This window comes from Oncorhynchus mykiss, chromosome 8, assembly GCF_057628025.1.
Source record: "Oncorhynchus mykiss isolate SJ-2025 chromosome 8, ASM5762802v1, whole genome shotgun sequence".
NCBI classification, from domain to species: Eukaryota; Metazoa; Chordata; class Actinopteri; order Salmoniformes; family Salmonidae; genus Oncorhynchus; species Oncorhynchus mykiss.
In genome coordinates this window covers 39,577,367-39,600,739 of record NC_143029.1, presented here as the reverse complement: position 1 = coordinate 39,600,739, position 23,373 = coordinate 39,577,367, and the positions used below count along the sequence as shown (strand labels likewise).

The 23,373-nt window shown below is 42.8% G+C and overlaps 1 protein-coding gene across 2 annotated transcripts in view; it reads right to left on the bottom strand.

The window, feature by feature from the left end:
- Nucleotides 1-20,782, bottom strand: part of stxbp5a (syntaxin binding protein 5a (tomosyn)) — a 159,983-nt gene extending 139,201 nt beyond the window's left edge. Inside the window, exons 1-2 of one of the 2 annotated variants that reach the window (XM_090243414.1) lie at nt 20,180-20,782; nt 15,652-15,749 (exon numbers count right to left, since the gene is read on the bottom strand). In XM_090243414.1, coding sequence (XP_090099540.1) covers nt 15,652-15,749; nt 20,180-20,320 — 239 coding nt within the window. In that variant the 5' untranslated portion in view covers nt 20,321-20,782. The remainder of the gene's footprint in view (nt 1-15,651; nt 15,750-20,179) is intronic. The other variant, XM_036985456.2, reaches the window with a different exon arrangement.
- Nucleotides 20,783-23,373: the final 2,591 nt, after the last annotated feature.

The window sequence follows — 23,373 nt, the reverse complement described above, 5'->3', positions numbered from 1 at the left end:
TCTCAACCAGCTTCACCTGGAATGCTTTTCTAACAGTCTTGAAGGAGTTTGTTGGCTGCTTTTCCTTCACTCTGCGGTCCAACTCGGTCCAACACACCCCAAACCATCTCAATTGGGTTGAGGTTGGATGATTGTGGAGGCCAGGTCATCTAATGCAGCACTCCATCACTCTCCTTCTAGGTCAAATAGCCCTTACACAGCCTGGAGGTGTGTCATTGTCATGTTGAAAAACAAATTATAGTCCCATTAAGTGCAAACCAGATGGGATGGCATATCACTGCAGAATGCTGTGGTAGCCATGCTGCTTAAGTGTGCCTTGAATTCTAAATAAATCACAGACAGTGTCACCAGCAAAGCACCCCCACATCATCACACCTCCTCTGCCATGTTTCACAGTGGGAACCACACATGCGGAGATCATCTGTTCACCTACTCTGCCTCTCACAAAAATCTCAAATCTGGACTCATCTGACCAAATGACAGATTTCCACCAGTCTAATACACATTGCTTGTGTTTCTTGGCCAAAGCAAGTATTTTCTTCTTGTTGGCCTTCAGTAGTGGCAATTCGACCATGAAGGACTGATTCACGCAGTCTCCACTGAACAGTTGATGTTGAGATGTGTCTGTTACTTGAACTCACTGAAGCATTTATTTGGGCTGCAATTTCTGAGGCTGGGAACGCTAATGAACTTATCCTCTGCAGCAGAGGTAACTCTGGGTCTTCCTTTCCTGTGGCTGTCCTCATGCGAGCCAGTTTTATCATAGAGCATGATGGTTTTTGCGACTGCACTTGAAGAAACATTAAAAGTTCTTGAAATGTTCAAGATTAACATAGCTTCATGTCATAAAGTAATAATGGACTGTTGTTTCTCTTATTTGAGCTGTTCTTGCCATAAAACGGACTTGGTCTTTTACCAAATGGGGCTATCTTCTGTATACCTCCCCTACCTTGTCACAACACAACTGATGGGCTCAAACACATTAAGAAGGAAAGAAATTCCACAAATTACCTTTTAACAAGGCACACCTGTTGATTGAAATGCATTCCAGGTGACTAACTTATGGTTGAGAGAATGTCAAGAGTGTGCAAAGCTGTCATCAAGGCAAAGGGTGGCTACTTTGAAGAATCTCAAATATGAAATATATTTTGATTTGTTTAACACGTTTTCGGTTATAACATGACTCCATATCAAATCAAACCACATTTATTTATATAGCCCTTCGTACATCAGCTGATATCTCAAAGTGCTGTACAGAAACCCAGCCTAAAACCCCAAACAGCAAGCAATGCAGGTGTAGAAGCAAGGTGGCTAGGAAAAACTCCATAGAAAGGCCAAAACCTAGGAAGAAACCTAGAGAGGAACCAGGCTATGTGGTGTGGCCAGTCCTCTTCTGGCTGTGCCGGGTGGAGATTATAACAGAACATGGCCAAGATGTTCAAATGTTCATAAATGACCAGCATGGTCCAATAATAATACTCCAATCTCCGCATATGTGTTATTTCATAGTTTTGATGCCTTCACTATTATTCAACCATGTAGAAAATAGTCAAAATAAAGAAACACTTAAATGAATAAGTGTGTCCAAACTTTTGACTCATACTGTATACAGTTGAAGTCGGAAGTTTACATACACTTAGGTTGGAGTCATTAAAACTTGTTTTTCAACCACTCCACACATTTCTTGTTGACAAACTCTAGTTTTGGCAGGTCGGTTAGGACATCTACTTTGTGCATGACACAAGTGATTTTTTCCAACAATTGTTTACGGACAGATTATTTCACTTTTAATTCACTGTATCACAATTCCAGTGGGTCAGATGTTTACATACACAAGTTGACTGTGCCTTTAAACAACTTGGAAAAGCACGGGGGTGGCAGCATCATGTTGTGGGGGTGCTTTGCTGCAGGAGGGACTGGTGCACTTCACAAAATAGATGGCATCATGAGGGTGGAAAATTATGTGGATATATTGAAGCAACAACTCAAGACATCAGTTAAAGCTTGGTCTTCCAAATGGACAATGACCCCAAGTATACTTCCAAAATTGTGGCAAAATGGCTTAAGGACAACAAAGTCAAGGTATTGGAGTGGCCATCACAAAGCCCTGACCTCAATCCTATAGAAAATTTGTGGGCAGAACTGAAAAAGTGTGTGCGAGCAAGGAGTTCTACAAACCTGACTCAGTTACACCAGCTCTGTCAGGAGGAATGGGCCAAAATTCACCCAACTTATTGTGGGAAGCTTGCGGAAGGCTACCCGGAACGTTTGACCCAAGTTAAACAATTTAAAGGCAATACTATCAAATACTAATTGAGTGTATGTACACTTCTGACCCACTGGGAATGTGATGAAAGAAATAAAAGCTGAAATAAATCCTTCTCTCTACTATTATTCTGACATTTCACATTCTTAAAATAAAGTGGTGATCTTAACTGACCTAAGACAGAGAATGTTTAAGAGGATGAAATGTCAGGAATTGTGAAAAACTGAGTTTAAATGTATTTGGCTAAGGTGTATGTAAACTTCTGACTTCAACTGTATATACACATTTCCATTTCTCTCTGTCTCAAGGGCCCCCTACGGGCTTCATCCCATGTAAGCCCCGACATTAATCAGGCCCTGGATCCGCACTATTTAGCTGATGCAAGGGCACATTTTTCACTGGCTGTCCACTGGCCACAAAAACAATGATTCACAGGCAACTTACATTAAAGTACACATACATACTGTTTACATTTGTGAACAGCCATCCACAACAACCACAATCTGTGGTGCAAAAAGTTAAATAATAAGTGATATCCGTATCGCCCGTAAGCTACACCACTGCTGTCGTCCTCCAAGTATTTATTCAAGTTAGATCATCTTTGGATGCCGACAGCAGTCACACCATTCGAAGACATTGCTTGGACTGTAACCTATGAAAGCCTATTCCTGCTCTTTTCCTGCGATCCATTAAACACATTTGGTGTGTCATCGTAGTGGTCAGACTCGCTCAGGTGGAACTTAAACTTGCACCTTTTTTCAATGATGATTTAAATGTAATTGAGAAAACAGAAAGGTGTCAAAGATTTATTTCACAAACATCCTGTCTGAATTTAAAAGTAATCTTATAAGTAATCATCTAGTTTTTTAAAAGTATCTGTAATCTGGTGGAAATATTTTTTTGCTGTTAACGTAATGTATTACAGTTTGTTTTTTTGTAATCTATTACGTTTACGGGGAGGAGGAGGGGAGTTGATATTTATGCCTCTGTAACTTTCTCACTCATCATTATTCACGATTCATTCATGATTTTCCATAATCATGGTAGCATCCACCCTGCAAACAAAAACGAATCGTTAGGACATCCTGGAATGTAACAAACCAGGAACTAGACAAAACCTTCAGGGGACCATGATGCAAATTCCTGACCACTTTAGGTGACCATTTCGTGACGTTCCGAGGACGTCTTAATGACAGTTGTTTTTTGCAGGGAAGTTCCCTTGGGACCATCACGTGACGTCCTAATGACTAGTAAAATGAAAGTCCTGAGAATGTCCTAAAAAGGTCCTGGCATGGTCCTCAGTGACATCCTGGTATGGACTAAACCAAGTGAATGTTTCCTTGTGGTCATTGAATGTCCCATGGATAATGTTCAATCAGAACCAAATAGAAACATTTTCGTAATGTTCCCTAATGGACATCAAAATGCCTTATTACAACATTATTCTGCGACCAAACTGAGCTTAACCATATATTTTAATCTTCCTAGAATGTTCTCAGAACGTCAGTGGGATAACATCTCGTCAAAACCCTTAAAGGGACCTAATAGGAACGTTACCTAATGTCATTAGGAATTCCCCTGTTTGCTGGGCACATTAATGTATGTCCAGAAACATATTATATTTTTATTTACAATAAAAGTGACTCCATTCATTTCTAAACATTAAAACAGATATGGATGGAAATACCCTCAAATAAAATGTGCCATTCTGTTCTGTTTTCTCATAGAAACATTTCTCAAATCCAAAATGATGGTTTTAGCTTCACTGTCCAAATAAATATGTGGGGGAGTGTATATAGGCTTTGTTTACACAGGCAGCCCAATTCTGATCTTTTTTCCACTAATTGGTCTTTTGATCAATCACATCAGATCTTTTCACATCAGATATTTTTCAGAGCTGATCTGATTGGTCAAAACACCAATTGGTGAAACATTTATCATAATTGGGCTGCCTGTGTGAATGCAGGATATACAATGCCTTGCGAAAGTATTCGGCCCCCTTGAACTTTGCGACCTTTTGCCACATTTCAGGCTTCAAACATAAAGATATAAAACTGTATTTTTTGTGAAGAATCAACAACAAGTGGGACACAATCATGAAGTGGAACAACATTTATTGGATATTTCAAACTTTTTTAACAAATCAAAAACTGAAAAATTGGGCGTGCAAAATTATTCAGCCCCCTTAAATTAATACTTTGTAGCGCCACCTTTTTCTGCGATTACAGCTGTAAGTCGCTTGGGGTATGTCTCTATCAGTTTTGCACATCGAGAGACTGACATTTTTTCCCATTCCTCCTTGCAAAACAGCTCGAGCTCAGTGAGGTTGGATGGAGAGCATTTGTGAACAGCAGTTTTCAGTTCTTTCCACAGATTATCGATTGGATTCAGGTCTGGACTTTGACTTGGCCATTCTAACAACTGGATATGTTTATTTTTGAACCATTCCATTGTAGATTTTGCTTTATGTTTTGGATCATTGTCTTGTTGGAAGACAAATCTCCGTCCCAGTCTCAGGTCTTTTGCAGACTCCATCAGGTTTTCTTCCAGAATGGTCCTGTATTTGGCTCCATCCATCTTCGAATCAATTTTAACCATCTTCCCTGTCCCTGCTGAAGAAAAGCAGGCCCAAACCATGATGCTGCCACCACCATGTTTGACAGTGGGGATGGTGTGTTCAGCTGTGTTGCTTTTACGCCAAACATAACGTTTTGCATTGTTGCCAAAAAGTTCAATTTTGGTTTCATCCGACCAGAGCACCTTCTTCCACATGTTTGGTGTGTCTCCCAGGTGGCTTGTGGCAAACTTTAAACAACACTTTTTATGGATATCTTTAAGAAATGGCTTTCTTCTTGCCACTCTTCCATAAAGGCCAGATTTGTGCAATATACAACTGATTGTTGTCCTATGGACAGAGTCTCCCACCTCAGCTGTAGATCTCTGCAGTTCATCCAGAGTGATCATGGGCCTCTTGGCTGCATCTCTGATCAGTCTTCTCCTTGTATGAGCTGAAAGTTTAGAGGGACGGCCAGGTCTTGGTAGATTTGCAGTGGTCTGATACTCCTTCCATTTCAATATTATCGCTTGCACAGTGCTTCTTGGGATGTTTAAAGCTTGGGAAATCTTTTTGTATCCAAATCCGGCTTTAAACTTCTTCACAACAGTATCTCGGACCTGCCTGGTGTGTTCCTTGTTCTTCATGATGCTCTCTGCGCTTTTAACGGACCTCTGAGACTATCACAGTGCAGGTGCATTTATACGGAGACTTGATTACACACAGGTGGATTGTATTTATCATCATTAGTCATTTAGGTCAACATTGGATCATTCAGAGATCCTCACTGAAGGGGCTGAATAATTTTGCACGCCCAATTTTTCAGTTTTTGATTTGTTAAAAAAGTTTGAAATATCCAATAAATGTCGTTCCACTTCATGATTGTGTCCCACTTGTTGTTGATTCTTCACAAAAAAATACAGTTTTATATCTTTATGTTTGAAGCCTGAAATGTGGCAAAAGGTCGCAAAGTTCAAGGGGGCCGAATACTTTCGCAAGGCACTGTATGCACACACACATGGTGAGATTGTAAAATATACACATGCTAATTTCACTCACACACACGTGCATACAAAAGCCAGACACACAAACATATGCACACGCACACACACACACACACACATGGTGAGATTGTAAAATATACACATGCTAATTTCACTCACACACACGTGCATACAAAAGCCAGACACACAAACATATGCACACGCACACACACACACACACAGCAGCCAGGTTACTTTGAACGGCCTCTCTGTTGCTGTCTCATTCAGCCTTCCCTCCCCTCAGCTTCAGCACATTATGTAAATACTGACACCCACATACACACGCAAACTTACACACACACACACACACAACCCCAGGCCTGGACTGTACTGTGGAGTGCCATCTGAAATGGTTAGCTCACGACGAGAGACGCCAGACCAGGGAAGGGAAGGGTAAAAAATCCCAAATGATTTAAAAAATCTGATAAAACTACAAATAGATCAATAGATAAATGCACAGTGGCTTCTGACCTGGAAAATGGAACATCTCTTCTCTGTGAGGCTGGCTGGCCTGTGCTGTTTAATTAGTCTCTCTCTCTCTCTCTCTCTCTCTCTCTCTCTCTCTCAATCCAGCATCACAGTTAGCTGCTCTACTCTCACAATATAGAATAATAATATACATGAAAGCAGACGCTTTTATTCAAAACGACTTACAGACAAGCGTGCATACATGTTATGTATGGGTGGTCCCAGGTGGAATCGAACACACTGCCTTTGGCATTGCAAGTGCCATGCTCTACCGACTGAGCCACACAGGACCACTCTGTAAGAAGCTAAGCCTCTACAGCAGATCTCTACAACCAGATCTCTATAGCCAGATCTCTACAGTCAGATCTCTACAACCAGACCTCTACAGCAGATCTCTACCACCTGATCTCTACAATCAGACCTCCACAGCAGATCTCTACAGGCAGATCTCTACGGCAGATCTCTGAGGCAGATCTCTACAACCAGATATCTATAGCCAGATCTCTACAACCAGACCTCTACAGCAGATCTCTACCACCAGATCTCTACGGTAGATCTTTAAGGCAGATCTCTACAACCAGATCTCTACAGCAGTTCTCTACAAGTAGATCTCTACAGCCAGATCTCTAGAGCAGATCTCTACAGCCAGATCTCTATAGCAGATCTTTACAACCAGATCTCTACAGCAGATCTCTACAGCCTGACATCTACAGCAGATCTCTACAACCAGACCTCTACAGCAGATCTCTACCACCAGACCTCTACAGCCAGATCTCTACAACCAGATCTCTACAGCAGATCTCTACAGCCTGACATCTACAGCAGATCTCTACAACCAGACCTCTACAGCCAGATATCTACAACCAGATCTCTACAGCAGATCTCTACCACCAGACCTCTACAGCCAGATCTCTACAAGTAGATCTCTACAGCCAGACCTCTACAGCAGATCTCTACAACCAGACCTCTACAGCCAGATATCTACAACCAGATCTCTACAGCAGATCTCTACCACCAGACCTCTACAGCCAGATCTCTACAACCAGATCTCTACAGCAGATCTCTACAACCAGATCTCTACGGTAGATCTTTAAGGCAGATCTCGACAACCAGATCTCTAAAGCAGATTTCTACAGCCAGATCTCTACAGAAGATGTCTACAACCAGATCTCTACAGCCAGATCTCTAAGCAGATCTCTACAGCAGATCTCTACAACCAGATCTTTACAACCAGATCTCTACAACCAGATCTCTACAACCAGATCTCTACAACCAGATCTCTACAACCAGATCTCTACAACCAGATCTCTACAACCTGACATCTACAGCAGATTTCTACAGCCAGATCTCTACAGAAGATGTCTACAACCAGATCTCTACAGCCAGATCTCTAAGCAGATCTCTACAGCAGATCTCTACAACCAGATCTTTACAACCAGATCTCTACAACCAGATCTTTACAACCAGATCTCTACAACCAGATCTCTACAACCAGATTTCTACAGCCAGATCACTACAACCACATCTCTACAACCACGTCTCTACCGCAGATTTCTACAGCCAGATCTCTACAGAAGATGTCTACAACCAGATCTCTACAGCCAGATCTCTAAGCAGATCTCTACAACCAGATCTTTACAACCAGATCTTTACAACCAGATCTCTACAACCAGATCTCTACAACCAGATCTCTACAACCAGATCTCTACAACCAGATCTCTACAACCAGATCCCTACAACCAGATCTCTACAGCAGATCTCTACAGCAGATCTCTACAGCCAGATCTCTAAGCAGATCTCTACAGCAGATCTCTACAACCTGATCTTTACAACCAGATCTCTACAACCAGATCTTTACAACCAGATCTCTACAGCAGATCTCTACAGCCAGATCTCTACAGCCAGATCTCTACAACAAGATCTCTACAACCAGATCCCTACAGCAGGGAAGGGGTAAGCCAGATAGAGATTCTAGTCGCATTGTAATACCAATACTATGGACCAATAATGCATTAAACAACAAAGAGGCAACATGGATGGAAATGGAGTGTATAACTCTGCAATGTGTGTGTGTGCGTGTATGTGTGTACCTATGTGTATGTGTGCCAGAGCATTAATCTGTGTGTGTGTGTGTGTGTGTGTGTGTGTGTGTGTGTGTGTGTGTGTGTGCGTGCATATGTGTGTGATTTCTCCAACACCCTCTGCCCCGGTGATGAGACAATCTGTCGATGTGCGGCGCGACAATTTGACCCATTGATCTGTGTCTGTCCGGCTGGGTTATAGGACTGCTATTTCCCCTGCTCGCCCACCCTGGTGTGAAGGAGTCATCATGCCAGGCACTGCTGCATAGAAACACCCACAGGCCACCCAAAACACACACACAGATTACGGACCTGGTTCAATACTGTAAAAACACCTCCCTCCATCTTTCCTCCCATTCTGGAAGCCATGGATATATGAAAGCTTGGAAACCACTCCAAACATTTCACTGATATGGGCATGTTAGATGAGTGGCTACTTGAAGAAGGGAAGTACCCCTTGGGATTTACCACATATACCATCTGTAATATGGTCATTCTGCAGTCTGCATTAGTAACACAGTCCTTTCTCTCTATCCTCTCACACTTCAATGAGCAGATCATTTAATATAGCTAAAGTGCTGGTGCAGCCAGACATCTTTCAATTGCTCCCTACATATTTTGAGACAAAGAAAATATTGCTGCAGAGCCTAATGATGCAGATTGATCCCAAACAATTGAGACAGGGCGTGTGTGTGTGTGTGTGTGTGTGTGTGTGTGTGTGTGTGTGTGTGTGTGTGTGTGTGTGTGTGTGTGTGTGTGTGTGTGTGTGTGTGTGTGTGTGTGTGTGTGTGTGTGTGTGTGTGTGCATGTGTGCGTGTGCATGTGTGTGTGTGCAGTAAGGCTCATTACAACACACAGATCAATATGACTTTCATGCTTGTTGAAAAGCACAGGAGCTGCATGGGTCTAACCTTAGCTGAGAAGTTAAGCATGACATCAAGAGAATTATTTTCTCTCTCCTTCTCCCCTCTTCTCTTGTCCTCTATCGCTCTGTGTTTTTTCTGTGCCTCTCTCACTCTCTCTCTTTGTGTCTCTCTGTGTTTCTGTGTGTGTGTGTGTGATGTGTTTCTGTGTGTGTGATGTGTTTCTGTGTGTGTGTGATGTGTTTCTGTGTGTGTGTGATGTGTTTCTGTGTGTATGTACATGCATCTCTCTCTCTCTCTCTCTCTCTGACATTACCAAAGGGACAGTAAACACATCGTCCTAACCCTGGCCAACATCACAAATGGGACAGTTTTTAGGATCACAGGCCATTCACTAGGCTGGCAGATCTGGGGACCCTCTCCTGTCTTCTCCTCTTCCCCTGCCGTAGTTCTCCAGCCCGCTCAGCTCCGCCCGCTGCCAGGCTCTGGCCCTTGATCTGCCACATACTGTTATCCTCCATGGGAGGAAAGGAGAGGAGAGCACCGCCAACAGCCTCGCCACAGTCACACTGATAACAGCTAGCCTTACAGGCTACAGGACCGAGATAGAGCTACAGGAAAGACATAGAGCTACAGGACGTACTGTTGAGCTGCAGGACAGAGATAGTGCTACAGGACAGACATAGAGCTGCAGGACAGACATAGAGCCACAGGATAGAGATAGAGCTACAGAACATGCATATAGCCACAGGACAGCGGTAGAGCTGCATGACAGACATAGAGCTACAGGACAGACATAGAGCTGCAGGACAGACATAGAGCTGCAGGACAAACATAGAGCTACAGGATAGGGACAAAGCTACTGGACAGACATAGAGCTACAGGACATACATAGTGCTGCAATACAGACATAGAGCTACGAGCCAGATATAGAGCTACAGGACAGAGATAGTGTTACAGAACAGACATAGAGCTACGGGACAGGCATAGAGCTACAGAACAGATATAGAGCTACATGACAGGCATAAAGCTACAGGACAGAGATAGAGATACAGGACAGACATAGAGCTACATGGCAGGCATAAATCTACAGGACAGAGATAGAGCTACAGAACAGGCATAGAGCTGCAGGACAGAGATAGAGCTACAGGACAGACATAGCTACAGGACAGACATAGCAACAGGACAGATAAAGCTACAGGATAGAGATAGAGCTACTAAACAGACATTGAACTACAGGACAGAGATAGAGCTACAGGACAGACATAACGCTACAGGACAGACATAGAGCTACAGGACAGACATAGAGCTATAGGACAGAGATAGAGCTACAGGACCAACATAGAGCTACAGGACAGACATAAAGCTAAGGAGAGATAGAGCTACAGGACAGACATATGGCTACAGGACAGAGATACAGCTACTGGACACATAGAGATAGAGGACAGACATAGAGCTACGTAACATACATAAAGCTAGAGGATAGAGGTACTGGACAGAGATATGCATTGCATAACATGACAGACATAGAGCTACAGGACAGACATATGCAGTGCCTTGCGAAAGTATTCGGCCCCCTTGAACTTTGAGACCTTTTGCCATATTTCAGGCTTCAAACATAAAGATATAAAACGGTATTTTTTTGTGAAGAATCAACAACAAGTGGGACACAATCATGAAGTGGAACGACATGTATTGGATATTTCAAACTTTTTTAACAAATCAAAAACTGAAAAATTGGGCGTGCAAAATTATTCAGCCCCTTTACTTTCAGTGCAGCAAACTCTCTCCAGAAGTTCAGTGAGCATCTCTGAATGATCCAATGTTGACCTAAATGACTAATGATGATAAATACAATCCACCTGTGTGTAATCAAGTCTCCGTATAAATGCACCTGCACTGTGATAGTCTCAGAGGTCCGTTAAAAGCGCAGAGAGCATCATGAAGAACAAGGAACACACCAGGCAGGTCCGAGATACTGTTGTGAAGAAGTTTAAAGCCGGATTTGGATACAAAAATATTTCCCAAGCTTTAAACATCCCAAGGAGCACTGTGCAAGCGATAATATTGAAATGGAAGGAGTATCAGACCACTGCAAATCTACCAAGACCTGGCCGTCCCTCTAAACTTTCAGCTCATACAAGGAGAAGACTGATCAGAGATGCAGCCAAGAGGCCCATGATCACTCTGGATGAACTGCAGAGATCTACAGCTGAGGTGGGAGACTCTGTCCATAGGACAACAATCAGTTGTATATTGCACAAATCTGGCCTTTATGGAAGAGTGGCAAGAAGAAAGCCATTTCTTAAAGATATCCATAAAAAGTGTTGTTTAAAGTTTGCCACAAGCCACCTGGGAGACACACCAAACATGTGGAAGAAGGTGCTCTGGTCGGATGAAACCAAAATTGAACTTTTTGGCAACAATGCAAAACGTTATGTTTGGCGTAAAAGCAACACAGCTCATCACCCTGAACACACCATCTCCACTGTCAAACATGTTGGTGGCAGCATCATGGTTTGGGCCTGCTTTTCTTCAGCAGGGATAGGGAAGATGGTTAAAATTGATGGGAAGATGGATGGAGCCAAATACAGGACCTGTCTGGAAGAAAACCTGATAGAGTCTGCAAAAGACCTGAGACTGGGACGGAGATTTGTCTTCCAACAAGACAATAATCCAAAACATAAAGCAAAATCTATAATGGAATGGTTCAAAAATAAACATATCCAGGTGTTAGAATGGCCAAGTCAAAGTCCAGACCTGAATCCAATCGAGAATCTGTGGAAAGAACTGAAAACTGCTGTTCGCAAATGCTCTCCATCCAACCTCACTGAGCTCGAGCTGTTTTGCAAGGAGGAATGGGAAAAAATGTCAGTCTCTCGATGTGCAAAACTGATAGAGACATACCCCAAGCGACTTACAGCTGTAATCGCAGCAAAAGGTGGCGCTACAAAGTATTAACTTAAGGGGGCTGAATAATTTTGCACGCCCAATTTTTCAGTTTTTGATTTGTTAAAAAAGTTTGACATATCCAATAAATGTCGTTCCACTTCATGATTGTGTCCCACTTGTTGTTGATTCTTCACAAAAAAATACAGTTTTATATCTTTATGTTTGAAGCCTGAAATATGGCAAAAGGTCGCAAAGTTCAAGAGGGCCGAATACTTTCGCAAGGCACTGTAGCTACAGGACAAACATAGAGCTATGGGACAGATATAGAGCTACAGAACAGACATAGAGCTACGGGACAGACATAGAGCTGCAGGACAAACGAAGAGCTACAGGACAGTAATAAAGCCACATGATAGAGATAGAGCTACTGGACAGAAACAGAGCTGCAGGACAGACATAGAAATACAGGACAGAGAAAGAGCTACAGGACAGACAGAGCTACATGACAGGCATAGAGCTACAGGACAGATGTAGAGCTACAGGACAGAGATAGAGCTACAGGACATACATAGTACTGCAATACAGACATAGAGCTATGAGCCAGACATAGAGCTACATGACAGTGATAGTGCTACAGAACAGACATGGAGCTACAGGACATACATAGCTCAGCAATACATGCATAGAGCTACGAGCCAGACATAGAGCTCCAGGACAGAGATAGTGCTACAGAACAGACATAGAGCTACAGGACATAGAGCTACAGAACAGATATAGAGCTACATGACAGGCATAAAGCTACAGGACAGAGATAGAGCTACAGGACAGACATAGGGCTACTGGACAGACATAGCTACAGGATAGAGATAGAGCTACAGGACAGCCATAGAACTACAGGACAGAGATAAAGCTACAGGACAGACATAGAGCTACAGGACAGACATAGAGATAGAGCTACAGGACAGAGACAGAGCTACAGGACAGACATAAAGCTAAGGAGAGATAGAGCTACAGGACAGACATATGGCTACAGGACAGAGATACAGCTACTGGACACATAGAGATAGAGGACAGGCATAGAGCTACATAACAGACATAAAGCTAGAGGGTAGAGATAGAGGTACTGGACAGAGATAGAGCTACAGGACAGACATAGAGCTACAGGACAGACATATAGCTACAGGACAAACATAGAGCTATGGGACAGATATAGAGCTACAGAACAGGCATAGAGCTACGGGACAGACATAGAGCTGCAGGACAAACATAGAGCTACAGGACAGACATAGAGCTACAGGACAGACATAAAGCCACATGATAGAGATAGAGCTACTGAACAGACATATAGCTACAGGACAGAAACAGAGCTACAGGACAGACATAGAACTACAGGACAGAGAAAGAGCTACAGGACAGAGAAAGAGCTACAGGACAGACAGAGCTACTTGACAGGCATAGACCTGCAGGACAGATATAGAGCTACAGGACAGAGATAGAGCTACAGGACAGACATAGAGCTACAGGGCAGAGATATAGCTACAGGACAGACAGAGCTACAGGACAGACAGAGCTACAGGGCAGATATAGAGCTACAGGACAGGCATAGAGCTACAGGACAGATATAGAGCTACAGGACAGAAATAGAGCTACAGGACAGACATAGAGCTACAGGGCAGAGATATAGCTACAGGACAGACAGAGCTACAGGGCAGAAACAGATCTACATGACAGAGATAAAGCTACAGGACAGACATAGAGTTACGGGGCAGAAAGAGCTCTACAGGACAGAGATAGAGCTACAGGGCAGAAACAGATCTACAGGACAGAGATAGAGCTACAGGACAGAGATTAAGCTACAGGACAGACAGAGCTACAGGACAGAGACAGAGCTACAGGACAGACACAGAGCTACAGGACAGACACAGAGCTACAGGACAGACAGAACATCAAAGACCTAAGGCTATAGTATACGGCCACACAACAGAAAAAGAGCTAGAGCTGCAAGGATTGCAACAGAACATAGTTACAAGTATAGCGAGCAAGTAGTCCTATAAGGCTAATACAATCAGACTCAGAGACAAAGCCACAGAGACAAATCTAGTGCTACAGCACAAAGCTATAGACATACTTTAAGCAAAGGGCTACACAACTACAGCTATAACACATGTCTACTACTAGACCCTCAGCCAAATCATCTTCATCAAAGGACAATTAAAAAAAGTAACAATAAAGCATGTCTTTCCTACCAGGCATCATCGTTATCAGATTAGGCAAGAGCGAGCCGAGTCATCGTCGAGAGCACTGATCGAAAAAGGGAAAAGCGCAGGCAGTTGCATGACTCTCCATTCACCTTCCTCTCCCAGAGATAAGAACCTATCTCTGTCTGTTCCACATCACTCAAAGAGCTGACTGAAGTCATGACGTTTTTCTAGTCTCTCAAATTCAAAGCTACCAACATCTGTGAGGAGGAAGAATTGTCAAACCCTGAACCATTCACTGACAGTTCAACATCAACTGAAGTAGTCAAAGAAAGCACATATTGCATCAATGTAAACTGAACAGCATATCAACAACTCTATGGTTACATCTTGATTGACACCAATCTAATATCAATGCAAATAGATCAACACCGTTATCCTGCACCTATTAGAACTGAGAATTTGTTTTGCCTCATCTCATTCAGATATAAGTAGAAATGAAGCTCACTTGTACAAGACCGCAAGCAGGAACAAAGGCAGACATCAGACAGAAAGACAGACAGCATGGGGGGACAAAAAGACAGACAAAGACAGGCAGAGAGACAGAGGCATGTCGCCGCCCACCTGTCCGCCCCTTAATCACACCCGAATGAGTTGTTTTTCAGCGAGAACACACGCTGGAACAGTAAAGGGGCCTGGCGCAGGCAAAGAGGCAGGCAGGCAGGAGGCAGGCAGTTAGAGAGGCAGGCAGGCAGGAGGCAGGCAGTTAGAGAGGCAGGCGGGCAGAGAGGCAGGCGGGCAGAGAGGCAGGCAGGCAGGAGGCAGGTAGGCAGGAGGCAGGCAGGCAGGAGGCGAGCTAGTGGGAGGGTGCTCTCTGTAGCTATGGCTCCCTGTGGTGCCATTCCACTGCTTTGTGTTGTGAAGCACAGCAAGCTGTTGGCCCTGTAAACAGGCTGCTAGCTTTATATCAGCATTTTTTATTTTTACAATGTAACACGCAATTACACTGTAAGATGTGTTATTACATATGGGTAGACTGATTATACATACGAAAACATGAGCTCAGCCTGTTCTTCCAAGGACATTCTGATTGTCTTTCTATTCAATCCATCCATTCATCCATCTATCCAAACATTCGTCTATCCACCCATCTATCCATACATCCCACCTACCTGCTGCTGGTCTGGGCTGAGAGTAGCCCCATGCAGGTCCTTCCCCAGGAACCAAGGGTACAAAAACACAAACAAATCAACTGAGTTAAACACAGCTCCACACAGAAAGGATACAGTCTGAGGGCCCCACTCTGGGTCCCAATGGCCAGGATCTTCTGGACTGGGTCATGGGCCATGGACGACGGCTGATAGGGGAAGCCATGACGGACAGTCTGGGCATCCAATGAGAGGGCAGCAAATCAGGGTGATGCGGAAACAACAGGTAAATCATGGTTAGAGGGAATTTTCATGAGCGTTCTCACAACAGAGTAACGTTAGTTTTGTGTCCAAATAATACAATCGATATACGTACTCAAACCGCAATTTGAAGTCTGTGAATGAACACTTGAAATGAACAGGCAAATGAACAAAAATATACAGCAACACAATGAGCACAACAGCAATGACCCTAGAAAAAAGTTGCATTTTATGTGGGATTTTTTTTTTTTTATCGTAACAGTTAGGTTCCATCATATTGTGTGTGCATAGGCCCATTTTCAGATAATAGTAACAACATCATCTCTTTTGATGGCGTCTCCCACATAGCAACTAGTCGGGATTACATTACTACTGTAGAAATAAAACACAGCAATAAAACCCATCACTTTGGGGCGTGACAGGCGTGACAATATGCTGGTGCTGCTGGAGCCTATTGCATCAGTCAGCAAGTCAGTCAGCGAGTTGTTGTAGCCTACTTGTTTGCTTAAAGCCAGAGCAGAGCAGAGTGCTAAAGCATATTACGTAAGACCCCCTCCACTGTAGCAGAGACACCTGCCCTAGCGCAGGCAGCAGTGGAAACACGGGCTGGGCTTTGGATCATTTCCCTCGACCATATGCGCCTGGAGCGCCAACCCAATTATGACACTCCAGGACCCGGCTGGATCAAAACCGCAAGACCTATTTTAGTTTTATTTATATTTTCACGAAAATAATTGGCGACATGTAGCTTAGGCTGTTCTAGCCAACCATTCCAGATATTAGGCCTACACGGGTCTAGCGATGGAGAGAAACACGTCACAAATAGCCCTGCATTTTCAAGTCGATGATATAGGCTACCACAAATCATTTACAGTATGTAGGCCTAATGATATTAATCTTTCCCAAGAGCATTAACTAATATTCATGTTAAAGCGCACAAAACTGTGCCATGTAGAAATGAGCAGCATCACTCAATGCTGGGCTGCCATCGCCCCAAGGGATAAAAAAAAAACGGTATGTATGCCTAATGTCATGTCAAGGGGTAGCCAAGCACCTCAACTGCTCCACGGAGTTGAGTGCAGACTAGAGTTTTTAAATTCTTAGACTTCTTAGAGTTGCTATTTGGTCGAAATTCTTCAACCCTTACCGTGTACCTATGTATGTCCTCTGTTGTTGTGTACCCTTGTTTACTGAAATCCATACTTTTTAATGAAACGTAAATTTATCCAATAGAACACAGAGTGTTCTTCAATTAAAGTTTTTTTAACATCAGGTATGTACAGTGCGGTGTCCATCAGGGCAGTTGCCTTGGGCCGTTACTCTTCTCTATTTCTACAAATAATTTGCCACTGGTCTTACACAAAGCTAGAATGACTATGTATGGATGATTCTACACACTACATGTCAGCACCCAAAGACAGTGAGCTCACTGAATTCTAAATAAAAGTTACAGTCAGTATCAGAATGGATGATTAATAATAAAGTGGTCTTAAAAGGCGCAATATGCAGAAATCGCTCCACCATTTCTTGGTTGCTAAAATTCTAATAGTTCACCTAATTTGTGTTGACGTGACAAAACAAGCAATGTACAGTGTAGAGAATCATTGTACCATCTAAAATGCTGTGAAATATATGTTCAATAAGCAAAAATATAGTATTTTCAGCTGTTTGAAGCTGGTGTACAAAATCAAAAGTAAAAGATGCAAAAGGAATAGAAATAGAGCACATAGAACAAATCTACCTATTCTTAGACTTGCATTCAATGACAAATCTATAATTCACATTTCACTCCTCCAGGTCCGTCTCCTGTCAGCAGCCCCGCAGCAGATTAAAAGCTATGGATGACAGGGATTTCAGTTGCATGATTCCGCAGCTGTGGAATGCACTTTCAGACACTATTAGGGCTGAGGAGTCTATGTCCTCCTTTGAAGGCACAGCCCAAGACCTTGCTGTTCGGAAAAGCCTTCAAGGACCTCTGCTAACCCTGTTCTCATGTCTTCCGGATCTGACGACAACTGTATATAGCTTGGATTGTTATCTGTGTTCTGTGTTTTGGATTGTTCTAATTATTCTTGTGTATATTCTTTTAGCACATTGGGTATGAGAAAAACACTTTACAAATTAAATGAATTGTTGTTATTATTATTATTACATCTAAAAGTAAAGGCATTGTATTTGTTTCAAAACATTCTCTAAGACTTAAACCTCAATTGGAGTTGTGTATAAAGGGTGCGGCCATTGAGCAAGTTGTGGAAGCTAAACTCCTAAGTATAACATTGGATGGTCAATTATCATGGTCAAGTCATATTGACAAAGTTGTTGTGAAGATGGGGAGGGGTATGTCTGTTATAACAAGATGTTCTGTGTTTTTTTACACAAAAATCAACTGTACTAGTTGTTTAGGCTCTGGTCTAGTCCCATCTCGATCACTGTCTGGCAATATGGTCAAGTACAGCAAAGAAAGACCTAGAAGCTGCAGCTGGCTCAGAACAAAGCAGCACGTCCTGCACAAGACATGCCACCATGGGTCTCATCACTGTCCTCAAGTCCAAATGAAGTCGCGGCAACGCACAGTATTATACAGAGCCATGATCACATGGAACATCCTTCCATCTCCAATAACTCAAGCAAACATCAAAATGACATTTAAAAAAAGCATTGGTATTTGACATTTTATTAGGATCCCCATTAGCTGTTGGGAAAGCAGCAGCTACTCTTCCTGAGGTCCACACAAAACACGAAACAGGACATCATACAGAAAATTAACAGACAAGAACAATGAATTGAACAACCTCTCATGGAAAGGTGGGACTGTGATGGGACACACACAAACACACACAGACACACAAACATGTTTTTTTCTTGTTGTATTGTTTGTATCATTTTTTGTTGTTGTTGTGTTTTAAATGTGTGTGACTGTCCTTGTCTATCAGTGTATCAGTGTTTTGTTACTTCTCATGTTTCGTGTTTTGTGTGGACCCCGGGAAGAGTAGCTGCTGCTTTCCCAACCGCTAATGGGGATCCAAATAAACAAATCTATACAATCACCAAATAAACAAATAAATACAATCACCAGTGGGCTACATCCACAGTCGGTGGTTGCAAATCCATTCAGTTTTCCATGTTGATTAAACTTCATCACATATATTTGGAGGGTTGAAATGACGTGGAAACAACGTTGATTCACCCAGTTTTTGCCCAGTGGAATTTGATAAATGATTTATTAAAAAGTATGGATTTCATTGAAAAAAAAGTCTGTGCTCCACTCTGCAGAGGGGTTGAGGTATTGGATAGTCAAGGGACTACAGCACATCGCCGTGAACTTGATGCTGTGGCTGCATGATCATGATCATGTGTAATAAAATAGCCCTTATACAGGTGTTCAAGTCAATCTCGTGTTCGGGTCATCTTGGCCTGGCCCAAACAAGACAATTGAATTAAGGTGAGAAATAGTCAAAAATTCAAGGGGTTGTCCATTTGAATAGAAAGCAGCGTATCCTATGTATCAACGATAATATAGATTTGCTGTGGCGTCCTAAGGATGGGCTACGTTCGTTCCAGCTGATTTGCAGGCATGTCAATCGAATGTGAGCTCTTATTAACCCCATCCATTCTTCTGTCAAGACCTATTCAATTAATAATGGGAGCCAGTGCATGATAACACGGGTCTAAATGTCAGACGCAGCCTTATTCTATGGATTAATGAGGGAATCGGGTGTGTGAACTGGAAGGTGAGTGTTGGTGGGAGACTGATAGCCACTGTTTCACCCAGACTGATAGCCACTGTTTCAACCGGCCAGGGACCCAGCGATTGACATGTTAATCCATTACCCATTATGCAAGAAACGGGTTGTTTAATCCCAACCCCTCTGTGTGACAGTTCATGCGAAGTGCAGATGGCATGAGCGATGAAACCAGTCTATTTGAACGGAAGGGGGGATATATGTAGGCCTATGCATTTATTAGATCGTTATAAAGGTAGGACTATATAGGCTAATGATGGGATGTATAGAAACAAACGCTAAATTATGATGGAAAGTCTATTCTATCTTGGTAGATCTCTAAACGCATTCGCCATATGCGCATTTTACAAACTGGGTTAACAAACACTGGGGATTGACAGATGGCGTTGCCTATGAGGCAAACTATATTATCATTATTATAACACCTTTACATAACAGATGTTGATGAAAAAGACCAGGCAAACGCAGGTGGTCAGCTATAGTAGTTTAACCGTTCATCAGATGATAACAGATGTAGGCTATCAATAATAATAGGTGGCGGCGCGTTAAGTAGTCTATCAATATCGAGAGACGCGGCAGCCAATATGCAGTAAGAAAATAGAGACGTTTGAAACAGAAATGTTTGATACAGCTGCATAATAAAATGCATCTGACTCGCCCACCTTGCAGAGTTGAAAATTCTCGGACTGAAGGGTCTCCTGCATCAAATTGTTCTCCTGGGTGCCCGACTGGCCAGACGAAGCCGAGGAAGACGCTTGCTCCTTTAGGCCGTCCAGTACCTTCCTGATGTTAAACTTCTTCATTTTACCCCAGAAACACTGCGACGACGACGGAGCACAGAATTGAAATCACCAGCGCAAGATAAGGGGGTAAAGCCACTCTCTCGCTCTCTTCTGATTGCCTTCGTAAATCTCACATTTTAGATTGTGTTTTTACCGCAGTCTCCATGGTGAAAAAGGTTTCGGCCGCACACCGCTCGGGTCGGGCTCGTTGACGCGCAATTTCGAGTCGATTCTCTATTTATTTGTTGTGTGGCTATGTGCGTCGGTGTAGTCTTCTCTGACTCCGTGTCCCACTGCGTCTACGCTGCTCGCTCGCTCTCTCCGTTTTTTCTCCCCTCCCCTCTCTGCTCAGTCAACGCGGAACGCAGCTGCAGGGTGCTTCTGCGCATTTCAGCAACCGGATATTTGATAGAAGCGCCTCTGCTCCCGTATACATCTCCTTCTCTGCCCTTGCTACAGAGGCAGGATTTCTCTCTCTTTCGCGATCTCGCTCTCTTCCTTTTCTACCTTATTCTCTCTCCCACCTCTTTCTCTGTCTCTCTCTCATTCTATTTCGCACACACGTGTGCACGTACGCACACGCATGCACATTTACACTGAGGGCAGGGAGAACAGCACCTGGTGATATTTGGATGCATCAGGACAGACAGATATGCTGAGACAGACAGACAGACAGACAGACAGACAGACAGACAGACAGACAGGCAGGCAGGCAGGCAGGCAGGCAGCCAGCCAGCCAGCCAGCCAGGCAACCTTATTCACCTTGACAAGGCTTGGCTGTACATACGCCCCACATCAATATTTAAACACCACACTTACAGCTTATTCATTATCCATGGTGATCACTGTGAGGATTTTATTTGAACCTTGCTTTATTTTCACTGTTTCTCATGAGAAGAGAACAATCCCTAAAGGATGCTAAGACCCCCAAAAGCTTTGTGGGTCGCTCTCATGCCTGACTGATATTGCGTGGGCACCTGTGGACTGTCTGTTGGCACACACGCACCAGGCGCCTATGGCACACACACTGAAGTAGACACTGAAGCACAGTGGTGGAAGTAATGGTTGCGTTTACACTCCCGAGTTCCACACCTGATACCTCCTGCTCTGCTCTGTTCTGCTCGCCCTGCTCTGCTCTATGGTGGGAAGCTATGTCTCTCTCTCTCTCTCTCTCTCTCTCTCTCTACACCTCTGTCTTTGCTACCACCCTTCTTGTCTTCTCCCCCTTTCCTCTCCCTCTATCCTTCTCTATTCTCCCACTCCCATCCTTATTAACCACCACAGCCTTCCCAAGCACCAGATAGATCATTATTACATACAGTGGTAGTGCACCTGACTGGCCTTACTACACACCAAAATCAATGGAGTACATTTAACTCTGAAAGTGTAAACTGTACACTATTTTCAGGGAACATATGAGTCCGACTGTACCGGTATTAAATGAACACTTTTGAAAGCATTAAAGACTTAACTATGTTGCATTGTTCACCATTTGACTATTAAAGTGTTCAAAGGAACTCAATTGTGGTGTTTGCATAGCTCTACTATAGAGTAATATGCAACACCTACATTTTAAAACATAGCACTTGATTTATACTGAACACAAATATAAACACAACATAAAAAGTGGTGGTCCCATGTTTCATGAGCAAAATTTAAAGATCCCAGAATTTTTCCATATGCACAAAAGTCGTATTTCGCTCAAATTTTGTGATCAAATTTGTTTAAATCCCTGTTAGTGGACATTTTTCCTTTGACAAGTTAATCCACACATCTGACATGTGTGGCAAATCAAGAAGCTGATTCAATCGCATGGTCATTACACAGGTGCACCTTGTGCTGGGGACAATAAAAGGCCACTCTAATATGTGCACCTGTTCCGGTGTAAAAATATTTTGATGTGGGGCGCCGTCCTCAAACAATCGCATGGCACGTTTTTGCTGTAATAGCTACCGTAAATCGGACAGTGCAGTTAGATGAACAATAATTTAAGATTCCAGCCGATATAAGACACTTATAGGTACATACATGTTTAAAATCCATATTATTTCTGATTATTTATTTGAATTGAGTGCCCTCCAGTTTCCCCGGAAGTTGTTCTGCTAGCGGGACCCTGAGGCTTTCACCAAGTGAGTTCCTTGGCGAATGTTATAATTAAAATTAAACTCCATGACATTACATATATCATAAGGCCTTTCTTATTGGCCTAGTTGATGGCCTAGTGGTGTTCGGAAACTCCTGGATTACGTGATAGGATATCCAACAGTTTGAATATTTATGCACTCGCAACCTGCATTCAGAATGACTTTCAGGTCTTAGGATACTTAATACAAAACACTACCTAAACCATTTAAACTGGAACAACCATTTCAGTAAAGGGTGAAATAAATCTAACTAATTGATTGGATTCGTTTAGAAAAATGTGTTATTCATCCTTCGTAGCATAAGACTAATAAATTAATCAATGTACAGTACATGCAAAAACACAGATATTAAAAAAAATCTACCTGCAGTAGAGCATGCTGGGAAGTATAATAATGATCAGTGTGGTTTTGATTAGACTGGTTTACTCTCCACAGTGTAAAACAATAACTATAGTTATTAACACCAGCACTGGGGGTTCTTTTACACCACTGAGTGTTAATTTCACACTTACACCGTACCTAAACTAGCCGTTAGATTTTGTCCCCCCACACCAAAAGTGATCACGACACGCAGGTTGAAATATCAAAACAAACTCTGAACCAAAGATATTAATCAAAAAGCGTTAAACATTTATGGCAATTTAACTAGCTAGCTTGCAGTTGAGAGCTAATTTGTCCTATTTAGCTATCTTGTTGTTGCTAGATCATTTGTCCTGGGATATAAACACTGAGTTATTTTATCTGAAATGCACAAGGTCCTCTGCTCTTACAATTAGTCCAAACATAAAACGGTCAATCAAATCATTTCTAGTCATCTCTCCTCCTTCCAGGCCTTTTCTTCTTTGGACTTTATATGCTGATTGGCATCTAACCTTCATGGTTACCACGACGACCGACCAAACTCAGTTCATCTTTCAATCATCCACGTGG